This window comes from Diuraphis noxia, unplaced genomic scaffold, assembly GCF_037042655.1.
Source record: "Diuraphis noxia isolate RWA-SAM2 unplaced genomic scaffold, SU_Dnox_SAM2 contig0003, whole genome shotgun sequence".
NCBI lineage: Eukaryota > Metazoa > Arthropoda > Insecta > Hemiptera > Aphididae > Diuraphis > Diuraphis noxia.
The window spans coordinates 20,341,133-20,361,897 of NW_028301713.1; the positions used below are offsets into that span (position 1 = coordinate 20,341,133).

At 31.1% G+C, this 20,765-nt stretch overlaps 2 protein-coding genes across 3 annotated transcripts in view; one reads left to right on the forward strand and one right to left on the reverse strand.

The window, feature by feature from the left end:
- Nucleotides 1–1,052: 1,052 nt before the first annotated feature.
- On the reverse strand, nucleotides 1,053–12,866 carry LOC107170011 (uncharacterized). Of its 2 annotated transcripts, none has more exons than XM_089223653.1 (5): nucleotides 11,309–12,866; nucleotides 4,072–4,172; nucleotides 3,069–3,217; nucleotides 2,797–2,895; nucleotides 1,053–1,387 (listed from the first exon to the last, which is right to left on the reverse strand). In XM_089223653.1, exons 1-5 carry the CDS (start codon nucleotides 11,395–11,397, stop codon nucleotides 1,169–1,171), a joined length of 657 nt encoding a protein of 218 aa, XP_089079779.1. In that variant the 5' UTR covers nucleotides 11,398–12,866; the 3' UTR covers nucleotides 1,053–1,168. The 2 variants fall into 2 exon arrangements, with proteins under 2 accessions (XP_089079779.1, XP_015375491.2); XM_015520005.2 differs by lacking the exon at nucleotides 11,309–12,866 and adding an exon at nucleotides 6,028–6,178.
- Nucleotides 12,867–13,087: 221 nt separating this feature from the next.
- IP3K2 (Inositol 1,4,5-triphosphate kinase 2) overlaps nucleotides 13,088–20,765 on the forward strand; it is a 260,945-nt gene continuing 253,267 nt past the window's right edge. Inside the window, exon 1 of the mRNA XM_089221869.1 lies at nucleotides 13,088–14,192. Coding sequence (XP_089077995.1) covers nucleotides 13,739–14,192 — 454 coding nt within the window. The 5' untranslated portion in view covers nucleotides 13,088–13,738. The remainder of the gene's footprint in view (nucleotides 14,193–20,765) is intronic.

Below are 20,765 nucleotides of genomic sequence, written 5' to 3' on the forward strand. Positions count from 1 at the left end.
GCACACATGTCGGAGGGAAAATGTTATATGGATATGCTTTGTTTCGTTAAGTATTTTGGCATTCCAATTTGAATACTAATAAGTAGGTAACAATATGGTTAGAAGATTTAGATTACTTTGAGGTCGTACGCTTTATGGATGCCTGTGATTTATTTGCGAAGTATAAGTTACTTTGTTCGATTATGTTGTACATGTACCTTGGCGTGTGAGTTGGTTTGCTGAGTCACCCACCCGAATTTAATATCATATTGCAGAGCAATGGAATATCGTTGATCCATATTATTATATTATATTATATGCACACAAAAAGTACATTACTATGGATGATTATTAGTTCGATAAATTACTATCGAACAACAATTTAATATTACACACTTTAAATTTATTAACATTTAATTGTTTCCTAAACGGTTAACTAAAATCTTCTTTTTTTTTAAACACACACGATTTGGTGGATAAAGGGCAAAAAGTTAAATCTGAAATCAAATTCGTAGAAAAAAAAAATGTAATATGAAATTTTTATGAATATTATATGAATTTTATTTAATTTCTATTAAAATATAATGAATTGCATTTCTCTATTTTTCGTTGTTGATATTTTGTGTTTAATTATTATAAATTTAACAACGCGTCATAAATATATTAAAATTTTAACATACTAGAAATTACCCACATCATACGTATTATGCCATTATCGCATCGCAACTCGTAACTATAAGTACGACGGTGAAAGTTGAATGATTATTTTATGTTCACGTATTTGAACAATTTTAAGTGCAAATCGTTCATGTTTTCCACATATTTAATTATTTCTCACTACATGACAGTCTACATAAAATAAAATATGGCTTAAAAATAATTATTATCAAATGTATTGAACTCTAAGACTCAAGTCCAAGTATTAGATACCTATAATACCTAGTATACAACTTAGAATTACTCTGAAAATTTCGTTTATAGAAATTGAGTTGTGTCATGATATAATATATGGTTTGCTAATACATATAAATGATATAAATTAATTTAATACTTTTTAAATGTTTATAATCAAACAAAAATTTTCAATGAATCGAGTAACGAAATATAATAAAATATAATATTATCGGTTGTTTAAAAAGTTTCACTTTTTATTCGTCTTCAATTTTAAATTCCAATAATGATGATAACTTCAAATATTTATTGTTTTAATCTCTAACTGCCGTTGATTATTTACAAAAAATATGTCAAACTCATCATCGTTTTCCTTTTGAATCACATCTTCTGTGCAATCCGTCAACGAGCAATCGTCTAATGATTTTGTGTGTTGATCAGTTACAGAATAAATGACATCTGGTCCGTTTTTTGTTGCCAGAGAACCATCATCAGTATAATTATGCGTCGATTTTTTCTGCAAAATATTTTACACATAAAACAAATTATTTTGTCAATATTTTAATTTCGTTCAAATGAATTACCATTAATTTTACCTTCTCGGTTGTTCTTCTATTGTTTTTAATTTTAATTTTTTTTTTAAACAATACGCCCCCCCCTCTGAATACTCTCGAATCTGTTGTATTAAATCGCGATATCGTATACAATATTATTATCGATATTCCACAGGCGTTTGATCGGGTGTGGCATGTACAATGTACAACTATAAAAGCTTAGTTTTTAAAATTAAAAACCTCATACCTTCTGTTTTTCTCGCTCTTTTAAATTTAGATCTTACCTCGATGATTGTCAATTCGTTGTCCAATATCTTTCGTGTCTCTACTCAGTCTACTCAGCCGCATCTACAATACAAGCCAGAATTCCCCAAGGCGTAATAACTATACAGCTCTTCCCCTAAAAAATCTCTTTCTCTCAACAAAATGTGTACAGCAGCGATCAACCTACTTCTCCTCATTTCATTTTTGTCAACGACAAATGCTGACGATAAAGCAATTCTATCAGTTCACAAAAATCCAATAACCCTGGGCATCTACATATAATTATGTTAAATATATTGATCAATTTATCATCAAGTAACATCAATAGTTTTTCTCTCGTTTAGTGAAACTGTAATGCCAATCTCACAAACAATGCAATGTCGCGGAATCCACTGCGATAAAAATTGACTTGAGCACATCTTCTCCACAACACAAAACATCAACTAAATTCTCATTTCCGAAAACTTATATATATTTTAGATATTTCTTAAGTTCACAATCAAAACTTTCACTGCACACCAAACTAAATCTTCACAAAACTTTGCTGAAACTGCAGTACCTACTATACGGGGCCAAAATCTAAGAGTTCACAAAATAAACAATAATTAATACGAATAAATCGAACAACAATTATTGTTCGTTTAATATCAAACGCTTCCCTCCCTTCAACGTCTCGAATAAAACATTTCACACTGGTTAAAAATATTAATTATTATAAAATTATAGGTAAATCGCTGTTGAGTCCTATACCTGTGGTAACCGCAGCACACTCTCTGATCATATAAAATCTCGAGGCGAGAAAAATTTAAGAATGTAACTGAATCACACATATCCCAAAACACAACCTCATGCTACACTTAACTCTAACCCCACAAAAATACTAATGATCGAATTGATTGTTTGATTTAAATGGAAATATAATATATCTATTGTGTAATATAGAAGTCATGATTGATTTTATCGGGTGATTCGAAAAAATCTTCAATAAATTTCATATTTTATGTATAGGTGCCTATCTATAATAGTAATATAATGTCAAACTATATTCAATATAAATAGTAAATATTATAATTTCATTCATAAGTCGTAATAAGTGATTACTGTTTACCGTATAACAATCATTTTTCTTCGTTGCCATTTTCTTTTGTGGTTGATCAAGAACAATGTCTTGTCTGGTATCTGCAGCCAATGCATTAATTGATACTTTCTAAAGAAAACAATCAACAATAAAAAAAATTCTTACACGTCAGATTTAATGAATATTTGTAATACAATACATGACTGAGAAATAGTTGTCAATAATTAAAACTGTCGTAAAAAAAATTTATGATACCTATAGCCTATAGGTACTCTTAAGTTTATGATATTATACCATCTTACTTCTTGTGATGATCCATTAGATGTTATGTTAACAATGGTATAAGTGTTGTTTGTTTCCAATAAGTTAGTATTCGAATTATGATTATCCGTGATCTCCCTACACTGATTTGACGTGGACGAACTATTTATTTCTCTATTATTACTGTAAACTAAGAATACATCACAGACAAATGTATATTATGAAAAGTGTTTCCAAACATTATGAATAAATATAAATTATTTTAATCGCAAGCTATGAGTGTCATTAATGGATGATTTCTCTATACATGTTAATAAATTACTGTAATTTAAAATTATACTCTAAACACATATACTTATTATGCCAACAGGTATAGATTGTATATTTTTAACGGAGCAATTTAATTGGCTCCCCAATACAGATAGTCAATATTTTACCCTTACTAAGTACCTTTGAATTGGATCCCAAGAATTTACTGTTGAATTGGCTCCCTACCGTTTTTTTTTTCAAAAATTTATAGTTAATTATATTAATAATTCGTAATTCGTTACACAAAATTATATTAAAAAATTAAAAAAACAGACAGTATTTTAGCAAAGTGCGTCATTATAAAATTTATACATAAAAATCAATAAGTTAAACAAAAATATTATATTAGACTATTTTTCGGGGTCTATACTTATAATAATTTTTGTATCAGATTGAGTACTATATAATATATATAAAAAGTTGAATATATTTGGATTTTACATCGTAAAAGTAAACGCCTATAATATGAGAATCCCTGGTTAAAAAATAATATTTAACAATTTAAGGAGCCAATTTAAATATACATTTTTCACGAGCCAATTCAAGGATCGAATTTATATTTACCCAAAATTGGAAGCCAATTCAATGGTAGCCATTTTTAAATAGAGAAAAAAAAATATTTTAATCAGAGAAACCGCCAGATGATCTCATTAAATATATTGTTACCTATAATATGTATGTTATTCATGAAAGAACTTAATGATGATAATAATACGATAATTCAATTTAACTCACTATTGTTATGCATAGAAGTATTTGATTTTCCAGGAATCCAAACAAGTCGATTGTTTAATGATAATGAACTTCTATCTACATGTTTCATCTCAGAGTCTTTCCTAAAAATATATAGATTTTTTTCTTTACAATTAGATCCACGTTGATAAATATCGTAAAACAATGCTATATACCTAACTACTATTTATTTATTTATTTTTTATAAGTATTTTAGCTATTTTAACGTAAAGAATATTTACCATAAATTATACTAAACTGCCTAATAAGTTTTGACTTGTATAGAATGTTAACATAACATTACATGCCTATTTAAACTGAATTAAACTTTTTTTTGTAATTCAACAATCATGATAGTGCACATCTACAATGTATACCTGAGCTTTTGATTGAAATAATATATTTTATCACATGCATAATATGATTTAATTTAATTCAAATCATTAAATTTTTAAAATGCAATCAATAGCATCATAATATGAGTATATAAATAAGACTGAACTGGAACAAATCACTAAATTTGTAATATTATGTTTCTAATCAGTGAAAAGCTGATTTTCAAATTACAACATGTCACTGCCATAACAATTTTATTTTTCTTGTTAGCTTTTAAACTAAATAAAACTTATGTTTTTCTAGAAAAGTGTATTAAACAGGCCTATAAAGTAAAAAATATGCACTCTACTTGATATTTTCCACTTTGAAGACATTTTATCAACTATAAATATGTTTATAATAATATAAAAGTATTGTCGATTTGCGTTTCTATATGGTGATAAACCATATTGTCTTTAAGCAAAGTCTGGTAGAGTTTAAAATCCAAAATATCTTTACCCATTCCAAAAACATATTATTTGAAATTTTGTTTTCAGACAAAAGTATATTTATACAATCTGTAATATTTATTAGGTACAATACCATAAGTGAATTTGCTGAGCTAAACTAATATAATATTACAACATGACATGACGTGTGAAGAGGGATTTCCCCGTCTTGGAAACTCTAAAACAACAACATTTTTTTTTTTTTTATTATTCATGGTACAGCTTCAACTGCTAAGGTTATTAGCTTGCAACAAAAATGAAAGTATAAATGATACAATAGTTTCTTAAATTAATTTTACATATAAATCATTTTTTTGTTACATAAAAATATACAATAGCTCATTAAATTAGGTTGTACATATCAATTTGTTGAAAAAATGAAATTATTTTGTTGGTATTTTCATGGGTTGGGCTGAGGGATTCGAAGTCGTCATCAGGCATTTCTAGTATTTTTCTGGTTTCTAGCATATTTTTATTAAAACAATTGCAGTCAATTTATGCCATGGTTCCCAAAATACGATATTTTCCGACAAAAACATAGGACACGATATTATAACTCATAGTACTCTATAGTATCTACGATTTCCAGTATTCGATGGTCGTGACATAATTTATTGAACTGTCGCCTATTATTAGTGTGTTCTTAATAAAAATAAAGCATTTAAGCGTGTCTGAATAGTGTGTGGATACAATGTTATGATATTTGATAATATTTATAAAATAGTACGTAAAAAAATACAAAATTGTTACGGAATAATTCGTATGTAACTACTTCGTGATTAGTAATTCTCCATCAGTTAAGACATTAACTTTTATTAAAATTGGATAAATTTAGTTTTATAAGTATTGAAATGTTGTGTATAATAAGCTAAGAAAGGTACGGAAAATCTTTAAACCCCTTTGTTAATATATATATATATATATATATATATATATATATATATACATAGAATCCTAATACTAACGTTAGTTTTACAATATACATATTACACAAAATATAATATCTATCCAAAAGGTTTCTTAGTGATTCATAATAATTGTGGTTTGATTATTAATTAAAACTTATTGAAAAAAAAAAAAAACTAACGGATTCAAATTCTAACTTCATATTATGTCGTATTGTACTATATATTACCTTTGAGATGAAATGAATACTTTTTTATAATCTTTTGGCGATTTTGATTTGTCGTAAGACATTTTAACAATTGTTCATACAATGTATTACACTACATATATTTAACCAACACCTATTACCTATATAGTATATTATGTTAAAGATATTTGAAAATAAATTATGATTTATATACAATTTGTTACCATAGAATTGTATTGAGATTTAAAATAATTGAATTTTTTTATTAAGGAAATAGTCAAGACGTTTATATATTATAAACTTATAATCTAAAAAAAATAAATTCAATATAGAGTACCAGTTCCTAAAATTGTGTGTAGTACGACACACTTTGTGTAATACGAAAAATTCAGTGTGTAGTACGAAATTTAAAAGTTTGTTATTCACATTAAACCTTTATAATAATATTCTATAAAATTTTAAAACAACAATATTAATACAGGATATTAGTAAGTTCTTCGACCACAAAGAATAAAAAAAAAAAAACCATAATAATTTACATACTTAATATAGGTAATTTAAGTTTATTTTTATTTATTTACTGATATTTTTTTTATTTTTTTTTTTTATGGATCAAAGTACATCAACTAGACCATTAGTAAAAGAAATTTTTTTTTGTTACATTTTTGTATTTTAAGTATACATTTTCTACATTAAATTAAATTGTACAATTCTGTTTTTTTTTTTTTTTTACTGATATTATGTTTTATTATTTCCATGCATTTTGTACACTTAAAATGAGTTTTATATAAAAAAAAATTTTTTTTCAACAAAAATTCTATTTCACAAATTTTTTTAAATAGTCTTTAAATTTGTTAAACAGAAGTTATACTTTATTTAAATAAAATTATTTATTGTAAATACATATTATTATTAATATAATAAAATTGATAGGTACTATGTATAATTTAGATTGAACTGATTTGGGTTGGGACTATGTGTGTAGTACGAAAATTTGGATATTTTAGAGACTATAGAGTACATAACGTATACATATTTTAAGAAACACAATTTTTATTTTAAATATTTTTTCATAATGTGATAAAATAATATTTAAGATATTCATATAACTACGGGCATTTCACATTATTATTTGTTTATAAGTGCTAAAGAATAAAACGTCACTAATAATATTCGAGTACTTTATTATTAGATTGTGAACATTAGACGAACATAATGTGGATGTGATAAATACATTTAGTTAATTTTATAATTGATGACTGACGAGACATTTTTATAGATGAGACTTCTTTGAACTGACATTTATCCTGCACTGCATGGGTAGTGCACAGTTCAATACCTATAGGATAGTGTACGAGGTAAAAACTCAATAATTTGTTTGAGCACTTAAAAAAAAGTAAACGTATCAATACTATAAATTTATAAGTAATTCGTAATTACTCGTTAAGTACCTTACCTACTGTTAAAGTAAATATCATGAGATAGTAGATTTTAATATTATCATCTAATATTAATTCTATGACGGTTTCTCAATTATATAATGTGTGTTGAACTGCTCGGAATGTTTCAATAAACTTAATCTGGGGTCAATTAACTTTTGAATCGCATTGAAAATAATCATGAAAAGAGTAAAAATTGCATTTCACCTATCTAATAAATGTCTTGAACAAACAAAATGCATCAATGTTTTGATGATAAATGAATCAAATTAGGCCATATTATGTGCTTAAATAAAATACATTTATGTATCGAGTACTCTCGTTTTGGAGCATATATGCTATAATCTATAGATTCACACACACAGTGACTTGTCTTGAATCGGTTTGGTCATAACCCCTCGCAATGCTATTAAAATTAAAAAAAAAAAAACAATTAATTGATAAAATAAATCGAATAATTTGAAATATGAAAAATGCTATTATAGTCGGTGACACGAAAACTTCTGGCGTGGTGCGATAAACTTTGACGACTAATGTGCAGTTAGGTGAATAGATATTTTTGGTTTTACCTCATAACCTGCACCGAAAAAAAAACTTAATATGAAAATTTAGGTCGTTCAGAAGAAGCATCACTGAATATAATAAAATAGTACGTTTTGACATTAAACTTAATATTTCAATAATTATTAATTAATTGTACTGTATAGGTAAAAATATAAGATTTGATATTATTTTATTCAAATTATTTTATTTTTTATCTACGCACCGTACAAATAGTAATTAAGTGATTCAAGCAGTTCAAAGTAGCCAAACTAATAAAATAATATATATATATATATATATTAGGTAGGTATTAAATATAATAATATGATTTTTTTTCTAAATAATAAACAATAATATAATCATATAGGTACGTGTATGGTTACCGACGTCAGAAATTATACATGTACGAACATAATAATGTTATACCGCGGCGGTTCCTCAGTGTTCGTTACGTAAGTTATTATCATTTAGATATTTAGATAGAGTGTATAACATTAACTATATTTACATAAATTAAAGTTGTATTAAAACGCGTTGATCGCATTCGCTACCGCCGCACACTGCAGCTGCATGGTTGGCATATATTATAATTATTTTTATTACTTATATAGGTGCCTACAGGTATTATGCATATTATCATTATTATTATTATTATTTAACTCGACATGAACAATAGTTTTGTTATTGCCCCAATAATAGCCAAAGTCTTGCGCACTGTGTCCTTATAGACGTATCTATCATAATGTGTGGAGGTACCTAATTCAGAGTATTTGTAATGATTTTTAGTATTGAATATTGAATTCATAGACTAAAGATTTACGAAAAACGTTGACTGTAGTCCAGTAAAGGCATCTACGTCGAAACGATTTATGGAGAAAAAGCTCAAAAATCTTAAGCCATTTTTAACGGAATGACCCCATTGGCGAGACTATAAATATATAGAAAATTTTAGGCCAAAAGATAAATATGAAAAAAATTCTTATTACAAAATAAGTTTTTATCTAAATTTTAAATGCTATTGTTGTAAGTCGGCGTGTTATCCAATCAGTATTGGGTGAGGCTATAGCCAGACTGGCTTGGACCGTAGTTTCGCACTATATATGTTACAAACGACGAGGAAGTGCTCGAATGATTTTTTTATTCGTCGTCAAAACACAATAATTGTACATATACGCGTATATCGTGGCCAGAGTCATCTAAAAGAGGAGGGCCAATCAAAAATAACTTTATGAAAATCAAATATACAATATTGTTTGCACTAAAGATAATTTTTACATCATTATTAAAACACATTACCAGATGATGTTTAATATTAAATAATACAATATTTATTGAATAATTAATATACTGTTGAAATAATTAACTTTTTTTTAATTATCTACATACATTTATCACAGACAACTTACATAATATTATATTTATGAGGTATACTGACAATAATATAGTATATATAATTAATGTGCCCGACCGTGAAAGTCCAATAGGTAATTTATAACTTTCATCGTTATAGAAGATTTTTTTTTTATCATAAAAGCTGTCAATATTTCTTTTTTTACATTGTAAATATTCATTAAGAACACGGCTTATGGGGGGAGGGGAGAGGGGAATGGCCATTTGGGCTAACCCTTTGTTTCGCAACTTGTTTATAGAAATTAGAAAATTTTTAAATTCGATTTTGAAACGCGACAGATCAATCGAGCTAACCTACCATCACTTGGGTATGTGATCGGGTAGCTGTCGTACATAAACTTATTATAAATTTTAATATCCTATAACCTACTTAAGTAGTACACTACGAGATACATGATGTATACAGTGGCGTGGCGAACTACTATTTGACCAGGGGCCAAATACAAAATAGCAATTTACCCACCCACCTAAAATTAATATTTACACAAAATTCAAATGCAGAGGATAATCTTATATTAATTATTTAAAAAAAAAAATTGTATACATGTATAGTATTAAATATTTTATCAACCCACAAACCCTCCAACCATCCCATCTAATAACCAACTAGGCCAAGGCCCATGGAAACCTCCTCACCACACCACTGCATTTATATACGTACCAAAGTACGTTAAATCCGTTTTCAGTACGCAGCTGTACTTTGGTACTGTGAACTAATGATATCTGTATTTAGTATTCCCGACTAGCTATATCGCAGTGGTTCTTAACCCGCTTTCCGTGGACTGCTCGGCCAAAATTTTAAAATCAGTAAAATTGTGTGATTTTTTTATTCACTACTGTTTTATTATTATTATTATTATTTTTTTTTTTTTAGGGTACCTAGCCCAATAAGTGCTGCCATGTAAACTGTTTTAGGCTGTACATGATGCATATATATACTTTAATATATTGTAAAATTTAAAAACGGATATGATTATTAATATCGTTTTATTTTACGGTTGTGCTTCGCGAAAATCGTATAAAACGTTAAGTGTTCCCCGTCGATTCGAAAAAGGTTAAGAGGACGTCATCGTGTGCAGTTCAATACATACGTTTTCTCTCTCGGTCTCGTAGATAACACTGCACTTTCACCCAAAACCATTTTTTTTTTTTATGAATTTTGAATGACCTAAGAGTAAAATTACCTATTACAAAAATGATGGACCATAATATTTTTGAGGGTATGACATATAATACCTATCGGTTTAATATTTTAATTTTATTTGACTTGTTGGCGAATTCGCAAATTTTGAAATAAAAATAAAAATTTTAAATATTTAAATGATTTATATAACGATAGTTTTGAGACGATATTTTGACAAGTAGTGATATGTCATTCCCTCGAAAATATTATTCTATATCGATTTTGCAATGCGGGCTTAAGCTGAGATTATTCACAAAAAAAAACAAACAAATAAATGGATTTTGTCTATGTATTGCGTGTCGGTCATCGGTCAGAGAGAGAGAGAGAGTGAGAGAGAGAAAAACAGAGCTCTGACATCCTCTTAAAATTACCATATCGCTGAGGTGTTGCAAGAAGTTATGGCAAAATTTCTTTTTCAATCGTATTGACTAAACTCTTTTACGCCATTACAGTAAAACACCAACTGAATCGATCAATTCTGCAGTGTGATGAATATTTAAGTTTAACGTTTTTATTGCCTGCATGTTAACAATATTATCATTAATGCCTATACGTGAAATGTATTTATTTGTTTTCGTTTTTATTTAAATAAATAAGCCTCGGCCATTGGCATACAAGGAATGTGAGCTGGTGAACAATTTTTAAGGCCATACAGTATTTATTTACTTATTATTATTATAAATACAAGAACCGATTAAAAACTTTTTATGAGATTGGTTTTAATTAAAATGGTCATCATGTGACTTACGGCATCTGGATGGAGAGCTTCCGACATGATATTTGATACATCATCGGCTTCTCGTTATATTTTGTCCGTTTCGCATAGAAGTACGGCATTCGGATACAATCGATCGTTTGATCGATATATTTTTCACGTTCCAACCAAGTACTTATACGTATTTTCAAACATTTTCAATTTAAATTTTAGTATTTTGAAAAGCTTATTGTAATATTGTTGTTATGTCATGTCCAGGGCAGAGGACTTGTAGCTCTAAAAAAATCGATTAGATGCAAGCAAATTTGGGATACGCAACGAAAAAAAAATGTTTAGCGTTAAAAATACATAAATAATAATTAGGTATTACAATTGCCTATACATAATTCAATTATAATTTATAGATGTTTAATAACATGGCCGTCGTAGCCATATAAATAATACACAGTTTAGTCTTGATGAAACTTTTATAAAATAAATCACAAACAGAACGCGAAGAAGGCACACCGAATGTGAATAATATATTATTACGACGGCGCGTTTTTTTAGTCTATGTGACCACTGACCACTGACCGTGTAATGTGTAGCTCAGTCGTTATTTTGTGCCATGACAATTGTTTATTTATAAATAAAATTAATAAACGGAAAATTAATCTAACAGGCCAAGCGCTTCCAGGAAACACGTAGGTAATAGAATATAAATATATAATATTATTATTATGTTGAAAATAAAAATAAATTCAACTCAAACAAAAATTATAAGATTTAAATTTATTGATAAAGGTCGACACACACGCTACAGCGGTGGCGGTAAAATTATTTTGTCTCGGTGGTAAAATAATTGTGTCCGACTACATTTTGTTGTAACCGTTATAGTGTTACCGCCATCACCTCTGCAGTTTGTGGGGACTGCAGGGGCTCTCAATAGTTTAAAAATTATTATATTTGTGTTTATAAATTTTTTATTTTTGTACGATTTAATTACACTATTGTCTAATTATGTCAAATTATTACATAAGTAATTAAAATATGAATATCAAAAAGTAAAAAAAATGAAAATAATATGACTATTAAGAGCAACAAAACAACCTCCTAAAAGTATGCATTTATACGCAGAATAAAATTACTTAACTAGTTTTTATTTTAACACGAAACGTGTTTATAATACGTATAGATTAGGTACCCTCGTATTTTTGCGATAATTTTAAAACAAATATTATGCAAATGCTACAGGTCATGTCTGTTTGTCTTTCTAATATTTTTATTATTATTATTGTATTGATTATTCAATTCTTGTCCGCTTTTTCTTATTTTATAATCAATTTGTTCACAAGTGCTATATAACTCTCGACCACCGCCTGTGCTTAACGGCGATAGATATATTTATGTTTTTTAATCTAAAAAAAATTATGTATTGAAATCGTGAAATATTCTTCGCCGAATTTCCGTCCGTCGAACGAATATTATTTAAATATTATTACAATCGATTAAAAAAGGTCCTAGCGCGAAAACGCTTAATTTATCGGTACGCGAACGAAAGTATATCGCCGAGTGGTGGCCGCGGTCGTGACACTTCCCCGAGAACCGTGGTCGGGTGGTCGTCCAAGGTCGCCGCCGCGGTTGCGGCTGTCGTCGGCGTTCGGTCTGTATCGGCGTCGCCTCCGTCGCAACGCCGAGCTCGCGCGTGCGCTCTCGCGCCGTCTCCTTGTCCAATTTCGCAAAACAACGACGCCCGGTGAAACTGGTTCGCCGCCGCCGCGGCCGCCGACGAACACGCGCGCGCATTCAGACCGTTCAGTCTTCAGTACCGCCGACACACCGGTTCCGCGCGCATACGCGTGATTATCCCGTCCGTTTTCCGTCGACGCACGCGTGTCCCCCCCCCCCCCCAAGTTCGTGTTCATCTCCCAATTATTACGATAATAATGCGCTAAGGGAGCGTTTTGTGCGCCGCGTTTGTTTTTAACTGCGACATCGAAATATCGTCGTACGAGAAATGCGGTAAAATAGAAAAAAAAACGGATAATCTCGCCTTCGTATTCCCGTCTGATCATCGGGATATCAGCTGCCGCGGAACGCTTTTCGATAGCGTCGCGGGGCGAAATAATAACGATAGCTGATCTCGTTATTCGGTTTCTGCACTTGACGTCGCCCTCGCACGTGCGCGTCTGGTTACACGCGATCGGCGGCGGCGGTAAAGGAGAAAGTGCGCGGCGGTCGTATATGTGTGGCGCCGGCGGCCACGGCGGTCGGCTACGGCGGCGACGGTCGGACCGATGTCCCGAGTCCTAGTCCCGCGACGTCGTACCTGCAGCAGCACCAGCAGCGGCGCCGGCGGTTGTGGCGGTTGTGGTGGTGTTGGTGGTGGTGGTCGTCGTCGTCGTCGTCGTCGTCGCCGTCGCGCGAACGGCGGCGGCGGCGGTGGTGATCGCGTCCGAACCGCACCGGGATCGCCGAGGACTCATGGCGGACGAGTGTCTGCGGCGCCGCGGTAGGCGCACGGGCGCGGCGGCCGTGGCGGCCGTGTACAGCGGAGAACAGCGACCGGCGACGCCGCCGTTTCCGTCCGTGTGCCGTCTGGTCGAGAAGTACACGATGCTCATCGAACGGCACCGGCAGAACCAGCAGAACGGATTAACGGCGTCTGTCCGTGGCGGCAAACCGCCATCGACGGCGGCGGCGTCATCGTCGGACCGTTCCTCGTCGCCGCCGCAGACCAAGACGACGGCACCGTCTGGCCCGGCTTTAGGCGACGACGCGGCCGCGTGGAACCGCCTGCTGATGGACAACGGTGCGGGTGAGAACGAAAACGACGACGGCTACGGGTACGGCGACGGTGAAGACGATGACGACGACGACGGCGGTGGAGGTTGCGACCGTCGGTTCAGTAGCGTGTCGTTGAACAGCATCCAAGCCGGTAAGTGCACGCGCGATTGCTGCAACCGCCGCCGCCGCGGTCACTGCGAGACGGCGGCCACGCGTGATGGCGGCGAGGCGGAGGGGGGATAAGTTGCCGGTTACCACGTGCTCCCGGCTATCGGCGCGCGCGCGCGCTCATAATGATATTACGCAACGACGGCCCATGTGCCTCGGACGACGACGACCGTTTCCTTTTCTTCCACTTTCCGTTTCGTCGATTTTTGTCCTAGATCGCTTCGCTCACTATTTTCTACTGTACGCTCCGTTACTTTATGATAATAATATTATTGTTATTAAGCTCGCGAGATCGAACGGAAACTCTTTGAAGTATATTTATCGACGTACAATAACACGCTCTCTCGTCGTTTGAACAACAATTGAATACAGGATGATTGACCGAGCAAATCTTTTTTTGTTTTTTTTTTTTTGTGCGATACGCAGCAGTTCAAAATCTGATGTTTGGCGCTATTTTTAAATGACCCTAAACGGTCTAAACAGAATTTGCTCGCAGAGTCCTGGGAATATATACATATGAAAGCTTACATTTTTTGTTCAATCGAGAACCCAATTATTCCTCTGTAAATAAAATTAACCCCTCACTAGATACACAAAGTTCTTAAAATTGTAACAATCTCTAGTAAACAGCTAAAAAATGACTACAAAAAATTCCGCAGCGAAAAAGATAACCCACACAAATCCGACGATAGGTATCCGACTTGTGTCAGTGCAAGATTCATGCCAAATAACACCCCCCCCCCCCATCCACACACACACTTCATCGTCGTCGTTAAGGGTCGAGCGCCTCGACAAAAAATGCAATTTTTCATATAGCACCACGTGGATTTATCGGCCTTACAGTGTGACTTGTCAAAAGTGACATTTAGGGTCATCTTCATGCCCTACGCACAGTATTTTTGTCTTTGTCCTCGCTGACGGTCTCCGAAACCTTAATTTTACCTACATATTCTCTCTTATGGAATTCAGTGTGGAATGTGGCCTAACCTGACAAGTCAGATTTTAGACAAACTTACTGAATCTGCAGATAAGAAACATTTTGACAAGTCGTAAGTATATGTTGGGTCAATATAGATCACACTTGGTGCTTAACCTGTTTCAAAAACTCACCGGTGTCGAGATCTCCCGAATACTGACCTCTATATTAATTAAATTGAAAAAAAAAACACTTCTCTCCCCCAAGTCAAAAGGGTTTTCCACCAGCTTGGTGAGCCTCTCTTATTTAGCGGACTGGAATATGGGAGTTTATTTTAGGTTTGGAATATGCGGATGCATCAGAGATCTGAACAGAATTTTGTATCGCCATACTAGGTACAAAGCCTTTGAGAGAGTTATAGAGCAGTATGAAACATCTCGTGAACTTGAAAATTCAGTATTTGAGTAAATTTATAAATTCCAAAATTCATAATTTTTTTAATAAATCAAAAAATAAAATAAAATGCAGGAGTTGAGCGTGCTTGCGGTACGAATCGTCCTGTATAGACGTATAGTAAAACTATGCGAATTATTTGATAGTATATTAATACCTTGAATAATACGATCGTTACATGCATCGTTACTGCATCGTTACTGCATCGTTGATTATGAATCGGCATTCTATTATTATGGAATAAATTGTATTATAATTATTAATAAAACTACGCGGATTTCCGATCGGAGCAGGTCATACGTACCTATCTAAGTGTCGTATATTTTTCCGGTTAGCTCATTAATAAAGATCATCAAAATAAGACGTGTAAGAAATTATAATATGATATTAATATCGCCAAAAATAAAAATACACATAGATCGTTTAGAGCGAGGATCGTAAATACATAATATTATCATGTTTGTTAGATACAATTTCGATGTTTTGATCAGTTCGTGATTCGTCAACATTTTTTTAACGTACGGTTTTTCATTAAACTTGTTGAACACGTCTTATTCGTTTTCGAAAACGCTACTGAACACTCACAGACGACAAAACATGTGGGCGAAATAGTAGCGAGCGTTTTATGTTCCACGGTGTTGTTTAAACAGATGGTTTATAATAAATGAAAAGGCACGTTCAAGAAAAAATTAAAAAAAAAAAATTTAACGAAATACCTCGGAAGTGTTCGATCCGCGAAGACCGTCAACATATTGTTCCCCTAAATAATTACATTTATTTTTCAAATATATAATTTCATAATAAATCAATATTTTCTGCGGCTTATCCTTGGGAATATTTTTTCACTCGAAACCTGCAGGAAAATAACCGTATACCTAGGTACCTAACACTTGGATAAAATTGAGAACGAAATTAATATTTTCCAAGTTCTCCACGATAATTGTTAAAATACTGATAATATTATTGTTCGACAACGTTATGAATAATATTGTTTTTGGCCGAATGTATTGTCTTCATTATTGTTGTATTATTCGTTTATAATTTTCCTTTGACTACGTTTGAAGTTGAAAATAATATTTTGATTACGATCAGTCCGCACATGGAAATAATTTATTATATTATTATTATACTGACGCCACGTTGAACTATTATATGGCGATTTAGAAAAAATAAACTATCAAGTATATAAATGCACGACGGTTTTATCGGCGATTGACATCTTTCGTAAATATTGAATATGCAAACAGTATCTGTAGATATCCGTACACAATAGTACAAGTATAGAACGTGGTAAAAGTAGCCAACCGATGGCTAACGGAATTAAATTGTAACCATCGATGCTCTATAAAATTACAGTTAGTATAGCAAAAACGGTTTAATAAAAATTATTGTTAATTTTTTCGACCAGATATTATTTTCATATCGCTAAATTAAAGTCGTAATTAGCTGCAGCGACGTTTCGGCGTGGGTATTGTGTGTTTTGTTTTGTTATAGGTAATATAATATTATTATGGTTTCATTGGCGTAAAAGATTTATTCAGAAATTAATTAATATACCGCACGCACCGCTGAAATTGTTAAAATTTGTCACACCGCGATGTGCGGTATTTGCATACCAATTTCGTAGTTTCTAAACATCAATAATTCTGACAGCTAAGTACCTACATAATAATAATAATAATAATAGTAATAATATGTAAATGTTTGGCTGACGGTCGGTATTTTGCGGGCTTTTGTTTACGGACCTTTGTGGGTATACCTACGTGATATGAAAACGTTGATTTAAAATATTTTCTCTTACATTATTATATTATACACGGTCGGTTTATTATAAGTTATGACTAAGAATTCACCGATGCAATATTTGCAGCTATTTATAATATCTGTGAATTTTTTTTCCCGTCGTCGGTATATAGGTATTAAGTATTCTATGAAATAAACTTATATGACGTATAGGACACGTCATTTATTGCGATTATTTTGATTTTATTGAATAATTGCTGTGCTTAGAACTATGTCAAAAAACTTATTACCATATGTGAGCAACATTTATATGATGTTATTCGTTTGAATTAGCCCGTTTTCGGTTTAAAATCATTAATATCGCAGTGGTGTTAGAAAAAATAAAATTATCGGATCGTTCAATGGAGTGTTTGAAAGACTTGTTTAACGTCAAATCGTTCATGAAACAAAGTTATGGGGGAGTAAAAATATTATAAGAGTATATAATACCTATATATATATTTTAAAAAAAAAAAATGACAAGCTCATAAAACAATCCTACAATAGTCTATATTATGTATTAATAAAGGGACTATTAAATAAATCGAAATCTCATGAATGCTCAACAATTCTGTTTTGAAACGAAGCTATAATAAACTTTGTAAATAATCAGTGAAATTTTCGAATCTATACCTAAACATTAAAAATTTATTTTACGGTTTACAACAAAATTACCAATAATTATATACTTCCGAACGCTTCCATGCATATTGGTGATTGTACATTTGATACATTATAGTTATTATAGCTCAATTTAGGTTTTTTTTAGTTCGCGATTTAAATAATGCAATCTCATAATAAAATACTGAATTCTAAGTAATTTAAAATTTAAAAAAAAAAAAATAATAATTTGTATTTAATTTTTTACCGTATTACATATATTTTTTACTTAACGTTGTGTAAATATATTCAGATTATATATTTCGGTAATAATTCAGTTTATTAATCTTTCCTAAATAACAGTTCGAAAATATTTTATTTATGAAACGTTAAATTGTATAATAAATTGTACCATAGATTTATTTGATATTAGTTGGCCGAGTAACATAAACTAGGTATTTAGAATGAAAATCACACAACACCTGCGTACTCGTGAAGCTTAACAGATAAAAAAAAAAAAAATTAAATGTCATTGATAGGTACTTAAAAAGTTAACAATTAGTTACCAATATATCTAGTATCTACCCTATTATTATTAGGTGCGTGTTTTATTATTATTATTATTATTATTATTATTATTAATATTATAATATTTATGCACAATAATAATATCATTACTTTTATTAACTTCGTATTATAATATTGTACGATGATTCTTGATTGCTGTTCAATGAATATATTTTCAATATAATTTTCTGTTCGTTTAACAATATTTTTTTATTTTATTTTTTTTTTTATTATCCCGCGGCAACTAAGGCCATTGGGAATAAATTTAACAATATTATCTCACTCGAATCGTATGATTTTCATGTTTGCTTATACTTTTTACAGATATAATGTTTTGTAGCTTCGTCCCCAATTTTTGATACCTAAATTTCTTGTTTGATATCGTCTTTTGAATTAAACTAGTATTGCTTAAAAGATTTATGTTTCTTAATCCTCATAAATTATACTTGATAATATCATAATAATAATATTATTATCCAAGTAACACAAATACCGAAAACAGGTACAAGGCTTTCGCGAAATCTAAATAAATCACATAAAAACATAAATCCATATAATGAAAAACATTTTTAATGCAGATCGTTGTCGGTACGAAAAATATCAAATATTCGTATTATATCGTATTTTTTGTAAAAATCTCCTATTTCGAACCTTATTTTGTTTGATCAAAATATGTGTTATTTTGATTGTGTAAAAATTATTACTCGACATCCGTATAATGGTATATAATGTTGTCAGCAATATTATATTATAATAATTATGTAAGTGAAAGTGTGACGACAAAATAATAATGTGTATGTATTAAAAAATATAACGTATTATTATTACCTAGTATATAATATTACCTATTTAGTTAAAATAATGTAATTTTGTTAGTTATTGGTGAACTATTATTTTTGCATATAAAAATTAGTTTTCGTCGCTAATTTACTAATTATATTTGTTGTATACGAATATTATTGACAATAATGGGTGACTCTGTGGCTTATGTCAAAATGGCAGGTTATACATTTACTTGGTTACTTGAATTCGAAATTCGCTATATTTTTTATGTAATCTAAATGCGTTAAATAGAATTAATTACTTTCTAAATTCTTCTAGAACTATACATAATAATATCATAATATTATTGTACGCGGTGTTATACCGCTGTCGAATAATATTTCAAGATCTAACTACAATATATAGTGTGCTTTTTTACGAAAAATTAATAAAATATAGATTTTCACGGTCGTTAAGATAAGTTTTCGACGTATAATTGTATCCATTTTTTTTAAGCATTTTATTCGTAAAACATGAAATATGCCTGCAAGACGTCTGCGGGTCTCATTATTAAAACGCTTGTGTTGTGCTGTCGCCTACCGTATGAACGATCGGTTCAATTTAGACCATCCGCTCTTTACACAATTTCCCCTCGATTGTAACGTGCAGCGCATATTATCATTGTTGAACGACCGACCTTGCCTAGCCTAATACCGCCATATTAATGTATACATCGTTGGTACAAAAGCGTTTCACATAGGTTAGCCTATATCATAAGTCGTACCTACACATCGCTGCGGCATTGCAGAGCTGATGAACTGAGATCGAACTCAATCGGTTAAATAATGACCCGAGTTACATAAACAATATTATAGTCTATATTACAATTATTATTATTATTATTACAGATGTATAACTATTTATGTTAGTTCAACGATAGAGCAAAAAAAAAAAATTTAAACCTATAGTTAAACTCAAAAGTATATTATAGATTATGAAACGTATAATATAAAAAAATTCGAAAATTGGTTCTTTCCGCGTGTATAATATTAGTTCGGAATGATTAACTACTTTCGGTGAATTAAATGATCGAACAAATTTTAGCCATCTATTTACATAACACGCCATAATATCGTCGTCGGTTCTCTTATTATAGTGTTAACAATAATTTTAACTTTTGATATTTCTGAAATCATCATTAATAGTATACACCTACAAGCCGTTAATTGCTTATATAATACAATATTTACCGACTTACAAAAATGTTCAATATTAAATACAGTGACAATACACTTGCATTTATTTCAGTACCTGTGTAAGAACTATACTGAATGACGTTTTCTCACCGTAAAATATAATATAATAATCCATATATACGACATCAGACCTGTTTTTGGTTGTAAAAAAACACTTAAAAGTTACGAACAAAAATCAAATCAGTGGCGTTATAGTAATTTGATATCGATTATAAGAATA

Bases quoted from the DNA above. Each gene is read 5' to 3' on its own strand.
- LOC107170011 (XM_089223653.1), bottom strand. From the start codon at position 11,397: ATGCCGTACTTCTATGCGAAACGGACAAAATATAACGAGAAGCCGATG. The intron at 4,173-11,308 runs GTAAGTCACATG...ATATATTTTTAG, and splicing joins AAGCTCTCCATCCAGATGCC to GAAAGACTCTGAGATGAAAC. The intron at 2,896-3,068 runs GTAAGATGGTAT...TGTTTTCTTTAG, and splicing joins CTAATGGATCATCACAAGAA to AAAGTATCAATTAATGCATT.